Source organism: Petaurus breviceps, unplaced genomic scaffold (assembly GCF_028583685.1).
Source record: "Petaurus breviceps papuanus isolate PSGF00001 unplaced genomic scaffold, PetGlider_PUasm1.0 98, whole genome shotgun sequence".
NCBI classification, from domain to species: domain Eukaryota; kingdom Metazoa; phylum Chordata; class Mammalia; order Diprotodontia; family Petauridae; genus Petaurus; species Petaurus breviceps.
In genome coordinates this window covers 21,572,919-21,595,099 of record NW_027187460.1, presented here as the reverse complement: position 1 = coordinate 21,595,099, position 22,181 = coordinate 21,572,919, and the positions used below count along the sequence as shown (strand labels likewise).

The 22,181-nt window shown below is 35.9% G+C and overlaps 1 protein-coding gene across 10 annotated transcripts in view; it reads right to left on the bottom strand.

The window, feature by feature from the left end:
• The window catches only part of ASAP1 (ArfGAP with SH3 domain, ankyrin repeat and PH domain 1), a 631,037-nt gene that overhangs the window by 201,096 nt on the left and 407,760 nt on the right, over nucleotides 1-22,181 (bottom strand). For all 10 annotated transcript variants that reach the window (XM_069081239.1, XM_069081237.1, XM_069081236.1 and 7 more), the window contains one exon: nucleotides 14,578-14,650. In XM_069081239.1, the coding sequence (XP_068937340.1) occupies nucleotides 14,578-14,650 (73 nt within the window). The remainder of the gene's footprint in view (nucleotides 1-14,577; nucleotides 14,651-22,181) is intronic.

Here is a 22,181-nt window from a genome sequence, read left to right as displayed (position 1 = left end):
ACAGCTTTACAGAAGTTACTTTTGCATAGATACTTTGAAACTATTTCTTCTGTGGAAGGGCTTTTATAATTTTCTGTCATATACTATCAAACATGTTTCCATATGAACATCCACTGGAATTTATGGAGGAGTGCTATGCATAGTGCAGAGAGGTAAGTAAATTAAAGAGATATTGGCGCTGCCTCCTCATAATTTACAGTATAAATTGAACAATAACAGCAGCAACAGGTAGTATTTATATAGTGTTTTAAGATTTGCAAAGTTAGTATTTACATATGTTATCTCATTTAGACCTAACAACAACCCTGGGAAATATTACTATTATCCTTAGCTATGAAATAAGGCAATAATAAAGTCTCTAAAATCCAGGCTTAGAGGGGTTAAGTGACTTTCCCAGAGTCACGTAGCTCATTAAGTGTCTGGAGCAGAATCTGAAATTGGGTATTTCTGAGTCCAAGGCCAAAACTCTACCCTCTGTGCCACACACATTCCACGGGCAAGAAGAACCAAGACTAAATAACAGTTAGAACTCCTCCCAAGCTGAATGCGCTGCCTTCCCCAACTGCTGATCTTCAAGGGAAGGTGGACCACTTGTCAGATTATGCAATGAAGTAGATGAAGTTGTAAGATATCATTGGCACATTTTGGGACATGGCTAATATGGGATACTGAAAATTTCTACTATAATACGTAGAATACCATCATCATCATCATCATCATTTATCTCATTTATATTAATGTGTCCCATAGAATTCTGATGGAAAGAATTTTAAATAAATGATTTCCTTCTGTAATTTAATTAAAATATTGGGGTATAAACTCATTTTGCATGGGAAAATTCCAGTAGCACGAAGGAGAGGGATGGCACTTAGTTCTCAGATAGCTTGAATTTCTCTCCATTATGTTTCTATGCTTTTAAAGCATTTTCATCTCATGTACTTTGAAGATTATAAGTACCAGATATTGGAGACATCTATTGAAAACGTTTTTAGATTTTTATGGCTCCATGTTCTTTCTGGGTAGTTGTGGGCAATAGTTCTCTATATTCAATGATGCTCTGCTATCATGACAGTTTATGTATTGAATCCTCAAGAATATTTTTGACTTTTTATTAGTAGTTTGAGAATCTGTCATCTATTTATTCATAAATAAAATTTCAGGTGTATAATTCTAGCTACCAGATCTTTCTAGGTATATGGTAGAATCTAATTTCTTTTGTAGCCTACAATGATATCTATTTTTATTTCGTTAATTACATTGTTTTTATTTACTTTCCAATTATCAAGCATTTATTTTTTCTTACTCCCAGCCCTTTCCTACTGGGAAAAAGAAGAAAAAAAATAAAAGGAAAACCTTAGTAGTAAATATAGTAAAAAAACAAACAAACAAACCACAAATTCCCATATAGTCTCAAATGTCCCAAAATAAGACAATGATATCTTACAGCTTTACCTACTTCATTGCATAGTCTATATAGATCAATAAATGTGAGCTCCTTAAGTATAACCTTTCTGTAATTTCAGAAAGCAATCACCAGATCCAGAATTACTCTAAAAAATCTCTTCATTTCTATAACAAATCTGCATGACTCAGACATTTGCTCAACACTATTTTATCAACACATTGTTGGATGAGTTCGTGCGGCCATTTCTAATGGAGTGTGCTTTGTAATTCTGCTTTTGGAGCTTGGCCACTTCAGAGGCTCCATCCAGAGATAAACACCTTTTGGTTAAATTTGACAAATCCAACAGCCTAGACCTGCTGTTAATATTTACTATTGCTTTGTGAAATGAAGCCTATTTGTTTCCAAAATACTTCTGTATTTTAACATGTTTATCATGTACTCTGAGAATATTCTTCCTCTTCTGCTCTTTGACAAGAATATGTTCTTCTCTCTCTAGCTGCTTGGAGTTGAGAAGGCCTTTGTTCTATAAGCCCCGTATATGGTTTTCTTTGAATAAATTCTAGATTTGCTATCATCCTGTTATGGAGGGACTACCCACAACAATGAGATCACAGATACACCAAAATTTTCTATTTTTCCAAGAAGTAAAAACTTCTCAGCAAAGTATACAGGCAGTATGTCACACTCAACAGTGTTCAACTTGGGAATCAGTACAATATAGGTTCAAATTCTACTTTTGATATTTCTTGTCAAAAAGTATTTATTAAGCACCTACTATGTGTCAGATACTGTATAACGAGTTGGAGATAAAAGAAAGGCAAAAAAGTCTGCCAATAAACATTAATTAAATACCTACTGCACATCAGGCCCTGTGCCAAGCACTAGGGAGAAAATGAAAGGCAAAACACAGTCCTTGCTCTCAAGGAGCTCACAGTCTAATGCACAGGTAGCTGTAGGTAAGACAATAGGAAAACAAGTAGATACAAACAAGACAAAGACAGCATAAACTTAACATAATCAACAAAGAGGAGAATTCAGGGGGATCAGGAAAGCCTTTTCACAGAAGGCTGGGCTCTTGCTGGGATGGGAAGACAGCCAGGATTCAGAAACGAGGAGGAAGAGATTTCCAGGTATGGGGGTAAGCCAGTATTACTGGACTGCAGAGGATGCTGGGGTGAGTAAGGTGTAAGAACAGAAAGGCAGGCAGGAAGCAGGTGAGGAAGTATCAGAATGCCAAACAGAATTTTACATTTCATCCTGGAGATGAGAGTGAGCCACTGCAATTTAAATCACTTAGCATTTCTGAGTCCCAGTTTCTTCATCTCTCAACTGTGAGATGCCTTAATCTATGATTATGACTATTTTCTCCTGGAAATCTCAAGGTGATGGAAGAAGCTCCAGACTCATTCATATTTATTGTGATTTCAAGGAGATGTTTATGCAAAAAATAATAATTTTAATTCACATATATCACTTGGCAACCTGGTAAAGGTCTATAAGAATGATGAAAGGCGTAAAAGTCCAAGCCAACTGTTTAATCTTTGGTCAAATTATCCTCATTACCAAATGGCATTTATCATCATCTAAAATACCTGTAAATGTACTGGAACCTTTTGTATGGTGAAAAGAAACAGCATTTAAGCTACTTATTAATGTTCATTAAAAGAATTTTTAGAAAATATATTAACATCAAAGTTGGTAAATGTTTTAATCTTATTAAATAACATTATTCTAGTGCACCTGCCATATTCCAAGAAGATCATCCATAACCAGATGTTTCCTTTAACATTCATTAGCTGGCTTTTTAATAATAACAATAGCTAACATTTATACAGCATTGTAAGGTTTGCAATGTGCTTTACACATATTATTTCATGCAAAAAAGCCCAACTATATATATAAAATACACATACATATAGTCTAAGTGGCAAGTAAGCTCAGAGGGGAGGTGTTGGGAGAAGGGGCATGGAGGTGGGGAGGAGAACAGTCTCTTCCAGGAAGTGTTATTTAACTTGAGCTCTGAAGGAAGCCAGGAAAGCCAGAAAGTAGAGATCTGAAGGGAGAGCATTCCAGGAACTGGGGGGGGGGGGTGTCAGCCAATGGAAAAGCATGATGTTCTAGCTAAATATACAGGGAATAGCAAGGAGACTGAATCATGAACTATGTGTGGGGAATAAAAAGTAATAAAATTTGAGGAAAGGAAAAGGCCAGATTGTGAAGTACTTTAAGAACCTAAAAGAGGGTTTTATAGATGATTCTGGAGGTTCAGCCAGTGGAGTGGGGGGTATGACCTGGTCAGAGCTGCACTTTACAAAAATCACTTTGCCAGCTGAGTGGAAGATAGCTTGGAGGGGGCAGAGATTGGAGGCATGGAGGCCCAGGAGAAGGTTATTAATAGCCGGGTATGAGGGTGTCTATGTGAAAGGAGAGAAGGGGGCATATACCAAAAATGCTGTGCAAGTAGAAATGGGAAGACTCAGCAATATAATGGATATGTGGGGTGAGTGAGAATGAGAAATTCAGGATAACACTGAGATTGTCAGTTTAGATGCCTGCGATGATGGTGATACCCCTGACAGTAATAAAAAAGTTCAGAAAAGGGCAATGTTTTGGAGGGAAAGATAACAAATAAATTTTCTATGCATCATCTCCACACCTTGAAACCTGTTCATTTAAGTAAAATTAGCTAAAATGTTCTCATTTCCTATATAAGCTAAAGCTTATTCACTAACATACTTGAAAGTTTAATTCTGAAATCTTCTGTTTTGTTTTATATCAAGTGTGATCCCCTAAAATACAAAAACTAGCTTAGTACCAAAAGTTTGGGGAGAAAATCACCAATTAATTTGACTTAAACACATACAAACACAGATTTATGGAATCCTTAAGAAATGACTCCTTATGTGCTTTCAACTTTATCTTTCTCACTAATTTTAAAATTTAAAAACTAAACTGCTTTCTTCCCAGCTCTGTATAAAGGTATAAAACCATCCATGATAATTTAACTGTGTTTTGGAAACAAGACTTTGATATCATATGCTTATAATCAAATTACATACCATTGTCTTTTTTTTTCTCACACACTGAAATTAAAGGATTTAGGAGTTCCAATTTTCAGTCATATGATGTTATGGACTCGCAAGTGATGCCATGTGTTGTTAATAAGACTGTTCTGACAGCATGTGCTTTTAATCTTTTAATCAAACAAAATATCTTGGCATAAAAGTTAAGGAAGCCACTACATAACTCTAACATTAGCTTCAATAGTCTCTCTCACCAAAATTATAGATGCTGTGCTCTATCTTTGAGAGGCTATAGAATCTTGAAGTAACAGTTTAGCTGCCATTCTATGAGAAGTCATCCATGAAGAGCCTGTTTGCCTTTTGTGACTGGAGGGACTTATACTCAGAAAGTCAATAAAGAGGATTTTTGCAAAAAGATGTGCTTGATTAGTTAGCCTGAAGGAACTGAATGAATGGCATGGGATTGTGTTTTCAGAAGTCAAGTCTTCTGCAGTTACAGTGAGGGTTTGAGGTGACTGGCTGTGATCAGTCTCATAACAGTGACATAAGTTTTTAAAAAGCAAAGATGGAAATAAGTAATTACAATACTTTAGACAACTGCAAAAATAGCATTTATGTAGTGCTTTAATGTTTGCAAAGTACTTTACATATATTATGTCATTAGATACTCACAAAATCCTGTACAGAAGGTGTTATTATGATCTCTATTTGACAGATAAGGAAACTGATCAAGATTAAATGACTTGATCAGGGACCTAGAGCTAGTGCCTCAGGTACCATTTGAACCTGGGTTTTACTTGCTTCAATCTACACTCCATGTACTACACCATTTAATTATTTCATATACTGAATTACACATTTAGAAACTTCAATATGTATTTAATACAAGAAGACTAAGGAACTATGTTTATATATAAAAAGTAGCTACTATTAGGAGAGGAAACTTCTATTAATTAAATAAATAATGTTTTACGAACTGGGTTGGCAGCTCTGAGTTCAGTTAATTGAAAGAGGTGTTGAAATTGTATTGACTGATGAGGAAATATACATACCCTCCCCCCCTAGATTATACTATAGCTTGGGGTGTTTAAAATTAAATTAGGGAATGAGTTAAGTAGCAGGATGAGGACTGACCTTCAAGTAAAACTCATAAATCTTAGACCCTGTTTAACCCTGCAACATAATAAAATACATAATCTGATTTTTTGGTAACATTAGGCTGCAAATATGCATAGAAGACCCAGTCAGCATTATCCTGCTTCCCTTGAATTCTTAGACTAAAGAAGTAAATGTTCAAAGTGGGCGAGGAAAGAAGAAATGGTAAAAATCTATGAAGCTACTGAATCACAGATTCATAGAATTTCAAAGGTCATTTTAACTACTACTAGAAGAAGGGAAAGACAGGGGGTGCTATGTGCCAGGTGGTTCATACCACTGCCATCACTTCAACTACTTCTTTCTCTTGGACTCTAATGCAGACATCCAATAATCCAGAGCCCACGAGTTCAGAGAATTGTATTGCCTTGCAGACCTCCAATAATGCTTCAAGCTTAGTCCTCACAGCCATCACCCAGAGAAGCAATCCTTGTGAATATCTGACTTGTCAACTGCCTTAGCATGTATTACAGTCTCAAGCTCCTTAACAGCCACAGCTACTGAAGATCCAAAGAGAAAATTCTCACCATAAAAATCTTTGCAACTATCAAAAAGATAAATATCAGAAACATATAGTTTAATCAGTGGAAATGGCATCATAAAGAAGACGCATTACCATCTGCTTACTGTAGCACCCCAAGGACCCAAGGTCTTTCCATCTAACTTGCAGTTGAAATCTCCTTTATGTTTCTCCCCCATTATAATGAGTCCTTTGAAAAGCAGGAACTATCTTGCTCTTCTATTTGTATCCCCAGTACTTAGCACACTGTTGTTCAGTGGTTCAATCGATTCTTTGTGACCCCATGGACCATAGCAGATAAGGTCTTTCGATCCCCTACTATCTCTTGAAGTCTGTTCAAGTTCACGTTTGTTACTTCCATATTATATAACTTATCCTCTATCATCCCTTTTTTCCTTTCGCCTTCAATCTTTTTAACATTAGGATCTTTTCTGATGAGTCTCACCTTCTTATGTGGACAAAGTATTTAAACTTTAGCTTCAGTAAATTTACCTTCTAGCAAATAACTTGAATTAGTTTCTGTAAGTATTTGTTGATTTGATCTCCTTGCTGTTCAAGGAACTCTCAAAAGTCTTCTCCAGCTCCACAATTTGAGAGTGTCAATTCTGAAGCTCTCAGGTTTCTTAATAGTCCAACTTTTACAGCCATACTTTGCTATTGGAAAAATCATAGCTTTGACAATACAGCACTTTGTCAGCAAGGTGATGTCTCTGCTCTTTAGTGTGCTGTCCAGATTTGCCACAGCTTTCCTTCTAAGGAGCAAGCATCTTTTAGTTTCACAGCTACAGTCACCATCTACAGTGATCTTTGAGCAGGCTTTAATTCATGGGTTTTTCCCCATTTATTCATCTGGCCTCTATTCGGAGACTTTTAGTGTTAGGAAGCTCAGAATTTATCAAGGGAGTCCATTCTGGGATAGGTGACTATAATGACTGAGGAACAAACAGGCCTGAGCACTACTGTGGGATTTTTTTCCCCTCTTTTGTTTTTTTCTGTGTTTGGGATGAGATTAACATGTACACTTTAAGAAGAAATTAAATCTATAGGAAGATGGGAATGATTTGGCCTAAAGCAATTCAGACTCAATTGCAAAATTTTTCTGGGAAGGAAATCTAAGTAGACTCTTCATAGCTTTATAGAAAACATAAAAAGCAGGGGATATTATCTACAAAGAACCACGATTTATTTTGTATACTTACCAAATTTTTTTTTTAATTTCATTCACTCTTACCCAAGCAAATTCAGTATTACAATCAAATAAACTAAGCCCTTCTTGGAATCATTATAAGAGAGGAATACAGGGAAGGTAATTTTTAGAAGTTGTCTATGTTGTGCATAAGGAAATATTTCAGCATTTCACATAACTTCACTAATTGAGCTTTCTCTAATAGCTATAGAGGTCATACAACAGATATCCAGAATTATTAAAAAAATACTAACATGAAAAATGAAACCAAGAAATTAACACACAGTGGATAAGAGTTAATTGAAAATTTTTATAGCTGCTGGCATGACTTTTTATAGCAAAGTCTGAATTCATACATAATATATTTATAGCCAAAGAGAACCTAAAAGATTGTGTAGCCTAAACTCCTTATGTTACAGATGGGGAAACTGTGACCCAAGTGAAGTGACTTGTCCAAGGTTACACAGGCTAATATTTGAATTCAGGTCCTCTTACCTCAGATAAGGATTCTGTTACACCAAGAATGTTATGTATAAATACTTTTCCTAAATTAGGGTTAATATTCATTATAAAATCTACAAAAACTTAATAAGTACCTATAATGTGCCAGGTGCTAAGGTTATAAAGGCAAAAATGAAATAGTCCCTGCCTTAAATAAGTTTACCTTTGATTACAATATGTAAGAAGCCCCAAAATCTAAAAAAAAAAAAACAATACATGAAAAAGAAACATAAGCTCTCTGTGGGAAGATGTCTGTTTTTGTTTTTTGTATCTGCAGCACTTAGCACAGTGCCTGCGCACATGTTTACTGAATGGTTTGGAAATTTATTCATTTGTTGGCTCATCCAATAAAGAGCTAGTAAATGTTCTTCACGTCCAAAGTTTTATACTAGGAATCCCTGGACAAATCAGCTTATAGGCATAATAGTGAATTTTATTGTTATTGGCAAGAATGGAATCGGGTCTCAGCTCTAATCCTAGTCCTGTGTGAATTTGGCTAAATCACTTAGCTACACTGGGTTTCAGTTTTGTCATCTAAAATATGAAATAAAATAAGATGAGAGGTTTTCTAAAGATGCTTTCCAGTTCTGAATCCAATAATGCTAACAGGAAAAGAATGTAGGTTTCTTTCCTGTATGCCACCCCTGCCCTGCACCCATCCACAAAGAAGTACAGCTGGAAAAGCAACCAAGTAACAAATTCTCAAAGTAATTTCTGAATCAAATGGCTGCCATGTACAGTAATGACTTTTTTATGTTAAAAGCTGTCTCAGACTTTTTTCATTAGTGATTGCTATCAACAGTAAAGCTCCTGAAGGATAAAAATTAAAAGTATTTTAAAAGAGACTTTACATTTTTTTTAAAATGACTATCCTCCAAAGAACATTTCTAATCTTGGGAAACAAGAATATTGACTTATTTCATAAAATCTTTTATAAGATCAAACCACATTAACATAACTTTAGCTCTGTGGGAAGATGGAATTGAGAGGCAAGGATGGAAATATACCAAGAAATGGATACCAGGGATAAGACCTCATGTGGCTTCTTTGGACACGACCAAAAGCCCTTTTGGACGACAAGGGCCTAGATTCCATTGAACATATATCATGGAAAGATATGAAACACCAATGTTTCACTCAGTTGGTTATTTTTAATGGATAATTAGCTATAGAGCCATTCTCCCTCATAAAATGATGAAAACACATACCTATATAGCCATATAATTCAATTCTATTCTTTAAAGATAGTAGGTACTTAATTCCACTTCCTTTTTGACAGGATAATTAGACTGGTAAATCATGGGAATTCTATAGACAAAGATTTCATCAAAGCTTTTAACAAAATGTCTCATGTTACCCTTGTGATCAAGATGACTGAATGTGGGTTGGATGATAGTGCAAGTAGGTAAAAGGCAACTGGTTAAATGACTGGAACCAAAAAGTAGTTATTAATGGTTTAGTTTCAACTTGGAAGTAGGGCCCCAATAGAGTGCATCTGGGAGTCGTCCTTGGCCCTATGTGCTTTACCATGTTTACTAATAAAGGCATAAACTGCATGCTCATCGAATATGCAGATGATTCAAAACTAACACATTAGGTAAAAGAATCGGGGTTCAAAAAGATGTGACAGGTTAGAAAGTCTGCTCCAAACTAAAAAGATTCAATATAAAGTTTCATGCTTGGGGAAAAAAAGAAATCAGCCTTACAAGTTCAAGATGAGGCAAATAAATATAAGAAAAAGATTACATGAGGTAGGAGGGAGGGAAATATGGTTATTGGATTGTAAATTCAAAAGGAGACATCAATGGGAGGTGGCTGCCCAAAAAGCCAAAGTAAAGTTAGGATGCATTAGCTGAGACACAATGTCTAGAACATGGGGTCCTGCATTCTCTTCTGTACAACACATTTTCTGAAGAACTCAATAAGCTAGAAAGCCTGCTATTGGAGGTTGACAAGGATATTGAGTGTTCTACTGATTCTGTCCAGTATTGAAAGTTCATTGAAAGAACTATGGAATGTTAGTTTGAAAAAGGAAAATAATTGGGGAGGTCATAATGGTGGCTTCCAAATATCTGAAAGGCTGTCATGGAGTAAAAGGAATAAACTTGATCTTTGTGTCTCTGGTGTAAAAGCAATGGGACTTAGTAACACCCAGAGTGGAATGGGTAGCCTAGGAAGTTAGTGGACCTCCTTTCACCATGGAGGTCTTCTATGGAAGAAGATTAAAGGACTAATCAGGGGGAGTGTTGTAGAGTCCATCGGTCAACAAGCATGAATTAAGTGTATACTTTGTGCCAGGCACAGTGCTAAGCACTTGGGATAAAAACGAAGGTAAACAAACAAACAAAAAACCCAACCCCTCCTCCCCAAAAAAACAAACAAAAAAACCCAGTCCCTGTTATCAAGAAACTCTAAGTCTAATGGAGACAAAATGCAAAACAACAGCAGCAGCAACAAAACCCTCCAAAACTGTATACATACAAACTACATATAGAATACATTAAGGATGGGCTCGACTAAACAGTTCTGAAGGTCCCTTCCAATGCTATCATTCCATGAAATGTTCATTGAATTTAACTGAAACTAAAAGAGTTGGATTGAATTAGGAAACTTCAGAATGTTTTCATTTAGCCCAAGTTGCTTCTTGCTACAATAGCATATATTTTAAAAATCAATATTCTTCTAGAGAGCAAATAATCTCTTAGCTGCAAATCATGTAATGCCATAATGTAAGGAGTTATTAAAAGGGATATAAATGTGTTTCTCCAAAGAAAACTTTTTCCATGTTTTGGTGAGCAGAACCAGGAAAACAATATATGCTACGATTACAACAATATAAAAGGAAAGAACAACTATAATCAAAACTGAATGCTCTGAAATTAAAATACCCAAGCATGGCTCCAAGAGATATTAAAAGGCACCTTTGTCTGCCCCTTATTTGTAGAGATAAGAGACTATGTGGAACACTGAATACAAGATCAGATTTTCTTGAAATGTTGGTTAGTTTTGCTGAATGATTTTACCTTCTTTTTATTCTTTGTTATGGATAGTTCTCTAGGAAAGGCAGTAGATACATTGGAAAACGTAGGTGATTTAAAATGAAAAGATTAGATTTAAATTTCATTTTTAAAGTCATACTCTCAATATGCCCTTGAGTTTAATGTTATCTTCTTAAAGTATTTTACATTTATGTATTTGTGTACATGCTGTATGCCCCCTCACCTTCACCCCCTACTCCCATGGAAATTAGAAGCATGTGAAGGTCACAAACTATTTTGTTCCTGTCTTTGTATTCCTAGCATCTAGCCAAGTGTTTTGCGTACGGTAGATATTTAATAAATATTTGTTGAATTGACTTAAATTGAACAATTGGGCCTCTTAATTTAAGGTTTGCATTCTCTTCTAAAAATATAGGGAAAATAGGTTAATAAGAGATGAAATATATATGTATATATACACATAATTAAATATATATATATCCATACATACATTATAGTGTCAAAAATGTGACTTCTTTACATTAGACTTTCAAAGTTGTAGGGAGCTTCAGATGTCCTAAAGTACAGCACATCTCAGTACAGGAAAACCTTACATGGCATTTTTGACAAATGGTCACCCAGTCTTCATTAAAGACTTCCAATGTGTCAAGTGTTTGCTTATTAAATATCATGTATGAAATTCTGGTGTTATAGGCTGTGAGAGATAGAAAAATGACTTCTAATAATATAACAAACCAATGTAATAACTGCCAGACAGTCCTTATAAAGCACAGTAAAATGATATAAGTACAAGATTCTGTAAAGAAAGAAAAAATTTTTGTCTGGCTTGAGATCAGAATATAACTGACTTCTGGGTCAGAACAATTTTCTTGCACTGGGGATAAAAAAAAGCAAATTTCCTTTAAAGTTTCTTAAATTTGGTCTGTGTGAAAATAGCAAGCCTCTAACTAGGACAACACACTTTGTAAGACTGACACAACATCCTGCCCTGAAGTTCAGATTTCTCAGGATTTGGTGACCAAGGAGAGAAAAGAAATCATGGAGACAATACACAAGGTATCTGTGAAACATGTTCTTTCCATCATCCTCTGTTCTACAGAGTTCAAATTTTAAAAAAGAAAAGATATAATCGAGCACCTACTATGTTCATGACACCAGTCAAATCTAGAGATAACAAAGGCATCCACATTTAGAGAAAATGGGGAGACACTGACAAAATCACCTTCACTATCTGTACAGCCAAAATTATTCTTGGGTTTGTCACTGTAAGAAGCTGTGCAGCACTGCAAACACTGGGAGCCTTTTCCTGGAACCCTGGCAAAACTTTTCAGGAAAAAGAACTATGAAAAGATCTGAGAAATTCAGATACAAAAAATAAAAATATGACAAGAACATTAAAAAAAAAAAACAGCCCACCTTATCCTGAGAGCCTTTTACCAAGCTAAACTATAAGTGTGGATGTTTGATTTTACTTCTGGAATTTAATATATAATTGTATTTTTATTCCCTTGTCTTTTCCTTACAACTCAAATGTAATAAGCTTCATTCTGAAGAGGTCTCTAAGAGGAAGGGGGCAGGGGATGACAGTTAAAGTTCCTAGTGTATGAGAAGTAGTGAATAAGCCATTCTAATCATTACCATCTTTTTCTGTGATGACTGATCTGGTTCTTACTGGTGTGGGCATCCCCTCTGGCAATAGTCAGTCAATAAGCATTTTTTAAGTTCCTACATGTGCCAGGCAATAGAAACCTAACCATGACTGCCTATTCTCTATGACTCTCGTCTGTGTTGTCCCACAAGTTCATCATTGTGGGTCCACCCTTCATGTCAGATCCTCTCTTTCTTTTGACTTCCTGAGAATGCAATGGGGCACATACGTTATCTATTGGTTTTTCTTTGCTCTTGACTTCCCTTTTTTCTCCCAATCATATCTTTAATGACAATAATACTTCACCTAAATAATTCTTTGTTTGAAACTGTTGTAGCTTCTTCACACCTACCATATGTCCCTTTATTAGATTTTGGATGATGCTCATCTTGAATTCCTTAAAGGATATAGATGTCTATAACTCAGTCATACTACATCATCAGGAGAATATTGGAATTAAAAATATGGTTCTTATTCCAGGAGACATTTAAGGTAATTTAAAAGCTCAGTACTTCTATGAAGATGAAATAACTTCAAAACTATATCAACTGTGTCACATAGGCAACTTATTAAGTGTCTAGAATTGTAAATTTTAAGTTAGCTGCCAGAGATACACATATGAGATAAGACACAATCCCTGCCCTTAACAAGCTTATAATCCAATAAAGGGAAGAAACAACACATGCAAGCCAAAATGTTATGAATACAAAGGAGAATTCCAAAGTCCTAAGTAACCTGAATGAATTAACTTCATGATTTTTATCAACTACTACACATGGACATTATTAAGTCTCTAGACTTGTAAAGTACCAACTCAGATGCCTGGGATATGAAAATAGATAAGATATGGTCCATTACTTCAGGAAACTTATAACTAATCACAATATAAGAAGTACAAAGAAAAATTCAATTCAGCAATTTGAGGTGGGGAAATCATCTTTGGTTTGGGGGAAAAGGGAAGACTTTCACTGAAGAGGTAACTTATGAGTGAAGGTAGAAATTTAACCATGAGGCTATGGATTATGGGTGTAGGGTAGGTGTCTGTTCCAGCAATGTGGGATAGTATGAACAAATAGGTAGCATGAACAAAAAAGAGAAGAAAGGACAGGGCAAAAACAGAAGATAATATCACTTCTCAGTCCTTCCTTGCCCACAGCACTGGAGGCTGTGAGTTATACTTATGGTGAACTTTTTTCTTGGATTTGCGTCTTCCCAATGCTGGAAGAAAACTGAAGGTCTGCTTTTATTTCCCTCTATACTCTGTTCCTGACTTCTGTGACTTAATATCATGTCCCCTTTATACCCATCCCCCACTGGATTACCTTCATTCCTCCCCATCCCCATTTTTTAGCTTCCTTGTATGTACCGTCTTCCCCCGTTAGAATATGAGGGTAGGGACTGTCTTTCATTTTTATGATATTTATATACCCAACTCTTATCACAGTGCCTGGAAAACAGTAAACACTAATAGATAGATGCTTGCTTACTTCTTTCATTGTATCCTCAGAACTTGGCTGGTAACTAGAATATAGGAAGCATAGGTATAAAGGTATAAAGTACTTGTGGAATTGAATCGATCCATTCAAAATAAAATAAAAAAAAACATTTATTAAAGCACATACTATGTTCACATACTGTGTTGGGCACTTTGCTAAGTTATGTCTTCAAGGGGCTTATCCTTCAGTAGGGTAGTTAGGGAATTCCTCAAAAAACATACTACACATTATACGATGATGCATTCATTAGAAGAAAATAAAGTGCTATGAGATCAGATTAGTGAGACATCACCACTGCCTGGGTGAATCTGTGAAGTTGTCACCACAGAGGAATAAATCCCATGCTTTTTTGTTTAGTTTATCAGAATTAAAGGCTGATCTATTGAGTGTAGAGGCTTTTAATGGAACCTTTTAAACACCACCCTTCACCCTTCTATAGAAAATGCATGTTCTTTTTTTTTAAAACCACTAACAGATTTTGGCAGAGAATAGAGCTGGAGGGGACAGATGATAAAAACTGAATTTGTTTGACCTAGTTTGTCACTTGAATCAACTGTTCTATAAATTTAACATCCTGCAAATAACAAAGCAAGCTCTGGAGACATCATTTAATAATTCATGCCAGTGGCTTTGAAAAGGCTTACCTTGACCAGAATTGTATATTGCTTTTACAGACTTTTTCACTTTCTGGAGGGCAGTTCTATCTTGGTCTAGAGCCTAAACAAAATCAAAACAAAAAGCAAACATAAATAAATGAATGAATGAATGAACAAAGAGCTCATTAATGAAAAGAAATAAAGTAAGAACCAGCCCTCTTTGCATTTTCTTTTCCTAGACATAAGAACAAATAGTTCATGCAGTGGCATATGTAGCCAACAACTTCAAGAACTAGAAGTACCCTCAATGTGATGACATTGGGGAGGAAATCTTTTGTCACTCAGCCCTTCATATGTATAAGCCTCTGAGGATCAAGGAGAAATAATGATGTGGCAGTCAGTCAATGCAGAAAGCTTAATACAGAGAACTATATCAGTATTGGCCCAAGAGCAGTAGACATAACACTGAAAGGAACAGTTGAGAGACCCAATTTTCAGCCCCAGTTCCATCATTTAGTAGCCATGTAACCTAGAGTGAAGCATAATATCTTTGGTTCCCATTTTCCTGATTTATAAAAAGAGGAGAGAAGTAATTTACACTATCCTACACTTCAAAGAATTGTTAAAATGACCAAATAAGGCAGCAAGTTACACAACAGACAGAGTGCTGGGCCTGGAGTCAGGAAAACCTGAGTTCAAATCCAGCTTCAAATGCTTACTAGCTATGTGACCTTGGGTAAGTCAATTTATGCAATTTACCTCAGTTTCCTTAACTGTAAAATGGGGATAATATCAGCACCTACCTCCCAGGGTTGTTGTAAGGATCAAATGAGATAATAATTAAAAAGTATTTAGTATACTGCCAGACACACACTAAAGCAAGTCGGTACTAAATTCTAATTATTATTAAATGAGATAACATATACAAAAGATTTATAATTATTAAATGCTATATTACCCCCATTAGACTGTGGGCTATTTGAGAGAAAGGAAGCATTATGTTTTGTTTTTTGGGCCTTTCTTTTGTATTCCTATTATTTAGCATAGTGCTTGGCATGCCTGGCACATAGTAAGTGCTTAATAATTATAAGCTAGCTATGTAAATATAAGCTACTGCTGATATTCTCTGTAGACATATATAAAAGAAATAAAGTCCTGATCCCAGTCTTCAAGTAGTTTATCTACAAATAGATATGATTGCATTCTTGTATTAATTCTGCTACTAGTGAATTTAAATTTTGGCCTTCTGTTTCCTCATATACAAAGGTAATGGGATCTAATCAGATGGCTTTGGGTAAGTCACCTAACTTCTCTGGGACCCATAAAAAGAGGAGACTACACTCTAAGGCCCTTAGGATCTCCTCTGGTTCTAAGTCTATCTTATGACTTCTACCTTAAAGTACATTTCAGTTTTCATTAAATTTCATTTAACAATGACACCAGAGAACAGGTTGAAGTAGATGATGTCTAAAGTCCTTTCTAATTCTAAAAGTCTGTGAAAGTTGGTGGAAGGAGAGATTATTAAGGGAAGGGAAGGTTGAAGAAAGGTTGTATGCCTTGACCTGAGTTGATGGTTATGGCCTGCTGCCAATTGGCTGAAGGCAGAGCTGAGACAAATTTCTATATTTCTGAGGCTAGGTTTGGAAATTTACCTTTGTGTTGTTGTCCACTATAGACTTTAGGCCTATGCCATAACATGTGCATGCTGATTGTACGCGCGCGCGTGTGTGTGTGTGTGTGTGTGTGTGTGTGTGTGTGTGTGTGTGTGTGTATTACTGTATTCTGGCATTACTACTATGTTTTAAAATTAAAATTTGTGATTTAAAAAAAAATCAATGTATTTTTAAAAGTCAGTTAAGATGTATTGTTCTTTGTGTACACAGGCAGCCTTCCCTACTGCCTGCCACTTCAACTTTTGTTCTATAGATCCCTTTCCAAGGCACGTAGGAGAAGTAACATGGGCAATGTCTCAGAGGCAGAGTGAAGTCAGGCTGCTTGTGGGAAATAGTTCTTCATCTGATGTGAAGAGTGAGGGCTAGGAGAAAGGTACAAGAAATTAGGACTGTTAGGAATTGGTATGAGGGAAGAAGTAAGGGCAATCAGTAAAGAGCGCTTAAGTATATGGTAAGGAGTTTACATTTAATATACTCTGGCTATGAAAAGTCTTAACATTCTCCAAAAAGCAGGGCATTAAAAATACTTAAAACACTAGTACATTTTTAAATATAAAGTCACATTCTCATTTTCTTAAGCTATCACAAATAAGCACTGCATAGTGGAAGGAACATTCGATTAAGACAAGAGGATCCTGGGTTCTTCTTCTAATCCTGGTTTTAACACTGAATAACTGTGTGACTGGACAAATCACTAGAACTCTAAAGCTTAGTTTTATCCCCTGTAAATTAAGCGGGTATGACTAGATTAATTTTAAAGTCCCCCTATGACTAACATTATGATAAAAAAAAGTCATTACTGCTTATTTTTAAGCAGGAAAAGTAGACTTACTTTTGGAAGAACATAGATTATTCTTGTTGCTGCTGCTACTACCACCACCATCACCACTACCACTATTTCTACTACCAGCACTACTACTATTACTAGTACTTCTAGGAACTCATGAATTCTATTTGTAGTTCCTTGTTTTTTAATTTATTTGTTTCTTTGCATCCAGGACAAATTGATGACTCCTGTACACAAAACAAAAGGAAGAAAACTAAAAGATAGATTACTTGGTATTCTGTGTTTTAGAATGGTGCTGTGATTTTACAAATGTAGGGAATTCCTGAAGAGGAAACACCCTAGGCAGATCAATACCCCTCTGGCGTTCTTACAGAGTTGTCTGGGAAACCAAGAAGTTAAGAGACTTCTAGCCAGTACATCTTGGAGATTGGACTTAAAAACAGATTTTCCTGACTTCAAGCTCAGCCTCTCTAACTACCATGTCAATACTGTCTCTTGGTACTACATAATAGGAATTCCAAATTATCATCATCATTAGCATTACTATAACAACAACAACTACTACTATGTTTACTAAGATATATGGTATGATGTAGAGTGAATTAAAGGACATCCTTGTACTCAGGAAGAGTTGGGCATGACCCTATATGACCATGCCATGTACAAGTAACTTAACATTTCAATGCCCTGGGGCAACTTTATGTACCTATAATATTATAGACTTGTAGTGAAGTTAGAGATCTCCAAGGATGAAAGTTTATACATTAGTAGCTCTCCATACTCATTACTAGATTCAACCCCTTACCTCCAAAGTAGTAAGAATAATAGTAGCTGACATTCATAGAGTTTTAAGATTGCAAAGGCACTCTACATAAGTTAATTTCATTTGGTCCTCACAACAACCCTATAAATAGGCAGCACTATCTTTTTTAAATTTCCATTTTATAAATGAAGAAACTGAGTCTCAGAGGGAGTGTTTTGTTTAATGATTAGTAAACAGCAGAACCAGAACTCAAACTTAGCTTTGTGATTCAAAATCAAATCTTTAAAAAAAAAATTTTTTTTAACTAAAGTAGACTTGGGGAGTAATAATCATGATAAAGATGTCAAGTGAGAAAAAGAATTGTAAGAGGACAGATACAACAAAGATCCTTTTCTGGCTTCTGTGATATTAGTAAGCACACACACACTCTCCCACTTCCAGACCATAAGAACACATTTAAAATTCAAATTTACTTTTATAAAAAAGTATTTGACAGATAAGTCACAGCAAGGACATGTGATGCTTTACAAGCTGGTACTTGGCCACCAGCAAAAATATTCAAAGGAAAATGTATTTTTACAGCTTCATGCTTAATGGAGATTAGAAATTTTCTCACCTGATCAAACAAGCTTCCCTCAAAACACCAGACTTATGTTTAAGTTTGCTGCAGGTTGCACCTATTTTCATTTCTGCCGAATCAGACACATTTACCAATACCATCCTATGAAATGGCATAAATGGTACCTGGTAAGTTCCTAAAAATTCCCTAGAAGACGTTCGCTGAGGTTATTAAGTAAGACTTTACATATTTACAGGATGCATTTATTGTTCTTTTTTAATAAAGCAGTTGATCCTTTGATATGAAGAAAAAGTTCTTGCACCTAATCCTCACTCTAACACTGACTCTCGTTTTTAGTTTTGAGCTAGATTTGGAAAAAAATGTGTCCAGGCCTCCTATGAGGAGAGTGTGTGTGTTTAATAAGCATTCAAAAAAAAAAAAAAACACTGCAAAGGTGAGGAGATGCTATAACTCCTCAATGTAATGTTACAGTTCAAGTCAATAAATTATTCATCAATTATAGGACACCATAGTACATATAATATGACACCATTAGAAGAAAAAAATATTGATAGTATGAAGGATAATGGGGAGAGTGAAAGATTTATTATTACCACAAAGGCCAAAATACTGGGAAAATGAAAAGAAACAGGAAATGAACATTTCCCCCTCAGATTCTAATGAAGTCTTCCAAGAAGAATTCAACAAATATTTTTAAATTATTTAAATTATTCAACAATATTTAAAAAAAATCTGTACCACAAACAATGTTCTGAGAATACAAAGATGAAATAGTAAAGAAGGAAGGAAGGATTTTTTTTAAAGTGCTGACTATGGGTCAGGAAGTATGCCAAGCCCTTGACAAATATCATCTCATCTGATCCTAACAACTACATTGAGAAGTAGTTGCTATTATTAATCCTCATTTTATAGTTGAGGAAACTGAGATAGACCTGGAAGTTAAGTGACTTGTCCAAGACCACACAGCTATTCAATGTTTGAGGCTAGATTCGAACTCACGTTTTCCTGACTACAAATTCAACACTCTAATGTACCACCTAGCTATTTGTGTTTTGCCCCCATATCCACTGTTCCATAGTCCCTGCTCCATCTAGGAGATTATAGTCCAAAAGAAGTGTTGAGATGGGTACAAAAATAACAATAATGAAAGTCAATATTTAGGTATATAGGAAAGGTTTTAACAGAGTGGTACATAAGATTCAAGAAGGGAGAGATCACTCCCCTTTGGAGGGAAGGCTATATATGGAAGAGGTGGAAAATGATGAATGAGATCTTGATGGAGGGAAAGGATTTCAGTAGGTACAGGTTTGGAGGGTCAAATTGCATGGGAGACAGTCTCTGAAGTAAAGCGAGAAACAATGGTTCTCTATAGATTTCTCTACAGTGGGCTTCAAAACCACCATAAGAAGGAAAGTATCCCAGGCATCCAATTTAGAAATCAGAGAATTTCAAATTAGAAGGAAACTCAGTGGCCAGCTATTCCAACTCATATTGAAACAAAAATTTCCTTGACACAAGTGATCATCCAGGACCTATCATGTCTAGTGAAGAGCCTCAGAAATTCCCAAACTCCAAGACAGTCATGGCTGTAAGACACAGTTACCCACTCTAGGGTGATTTGCTTCAAGACCAGAGGCTTCTGAACTCTGGGAGGGACTATTTCTGTGGAACCAAATCATCTTGAATATCCTGTCCTCCCCTTGACTAGCTACCCTTGATACAGAAAAAGTCTTAGAAGACACACCCCTTTCCTCCTCCCCCGCCCCTTACCTCACTACAGAGGACACAAAGAATCTCGGAGCAGCAATTGGTCAGGGATGTTTTACACAAATGAATTAATTCCAGAAATAAAACTGAATATTTTTGTTGTATCTTACATTAATCTTATGAATGAGATCAACCCACAGACCACTTGGATAATCCTTAAAGAAGACCATTTTTAAGAAAACAGAATCAAGCCTGAGGGTAGTCAGTTCATTAAATATAATCCTCTTTTCAATGCCCTGGCTAAATGACTAGGTTAGATTAATGTGACTAGGTCTCGCATTAGATCAGACGCTTAGTAAAATTTAGGTGGTCTTTAGAGAACAGAACAGAATAGTATAACCACATATACACTCAGGAAATTTAATCTGTAAGAATTAATAAATAATAGCTCACATTTATATCGCTCTTTAAGGTCTCATCTGGTCCCCACAATATTCTGGTGAAGAGGATGCTATTAGCATCTGCATTTTACAAATGAGGAGCCTAAAGCTGTGAGTTAACTTACTGGACCAGGATCAAGCACCTGGGTAATTGTCTGAGTCGCATTTGAACTCAGGTTTTCCTAACTCCATTCTATCCATTGTGCCACCCTGCTGCCTAGTAACACAGGATAGCTGCCTCTCTTTTTTTCATTTATTCAACACCTTTAGTATGCAGGAAAAATAAGAAATTTAGATAAAACATGGTCCCTGCCTTCATGGAGAGTACAGTCTGTTAGGGAGGTAGGAAACATACATTAATAGTTATAAAACAAAATAAATTCACACTGAGTGCATAACAAGCAATGTAGTGCTTTGTAAATTTCATGGACGGAAGGTTAATTTTAAATCTAAAAGTTTTACTTTGTATATTATGGGTTATGGAAAACTGATGATAACAGCTAGAGCTTACAGAAATGAAAAGGGCATTTCTTCTAGTGAACTCATCGAAAAGCTACTTTTTACCTAAGAAAAGGAAGCAGTCTCTTAGGAGATCACAAAGATGCGAAGAGTGCTGGATTTGGAGTCAGAGAAAACTGGGTCCAAACCCCAATTCTATCACTGACCTCTCTGGGTCTCAGTTTCCTCATACATAAAGTGAGGAGACTGATATAGAAGGTCTCAGAATTTCTGGCCAGCTCTCCATCATTTTATGAATAGATAACCCCTAAGGTTCCTTCCCCATCTAAATTTATAATCCTACTTCACGAGGAGAAATGATCAACCTAATTAAAAACTTCATATGCTCATTAAGAGGACCCCAAATGAAGAGTGAGCTTCTTCTAGAGAACTTGGCAAAGTGTTAAATCTGTCTGATTTATCATTTTGTTTCAGCCTACAAGAATTGCTCCTAATCTGAGTGAGAAGAGTAGAACCAGGAGAAATTTGTACACAATTACAGACACAACGTATGTGTGATGACCAACTTTGATAGACTGGACTCTTCTCAGCAATGCAGTGATATAAGTCAATCCCAAAAGATGCATGATGGAGAGAAAAATGTGCATCCAGAGAAAGAACTAGAAAGAACTAAGTTTATATCCAGGTGGAAGCAAAATACCTGATCTTTTTTGTTCTCTTATTTGGTTTTATGTCCTCTTTACCATTTTTCATTCCAGCTGGTACAATCCGTCCTTATAACCTGACCAATGTATAATGTGAAAGTATTTACAGATCCTATACTTGACTATAAGCCGCCATGGGGAGGAGGGGAGGGGAGGAAGGGGGACAAAAAGTGAAATTCAAGGAATTGTGGAATTGAATCCTGTAAACTAAAAGGAAACAAATAAATTAATAAAGAAAAAAAAAGAATTGCTCCTACTATATTCGGTGTTTAACAAGTCATCAGGTGCATTAAGCATTCTGCCCCTGCTTTCTATCTGCATGCACAGTGGAAAGGATAAAGGATGGAATATGACCCAGGGGCAGCACAAACTAAGTGGATTATCTTGAACTGCTGAGAGCCCACAGCAACCTCTGAATTACTTCAAAGGTTAGGGATGAAGGAAAGGTTCAGTTTCCTGCCTTCAGCAATATCTTCTAAAGGATTTTAAGAATCCATTCCATTGATATTTCTCTACACTACAAAACAGTGTTTGTGTAT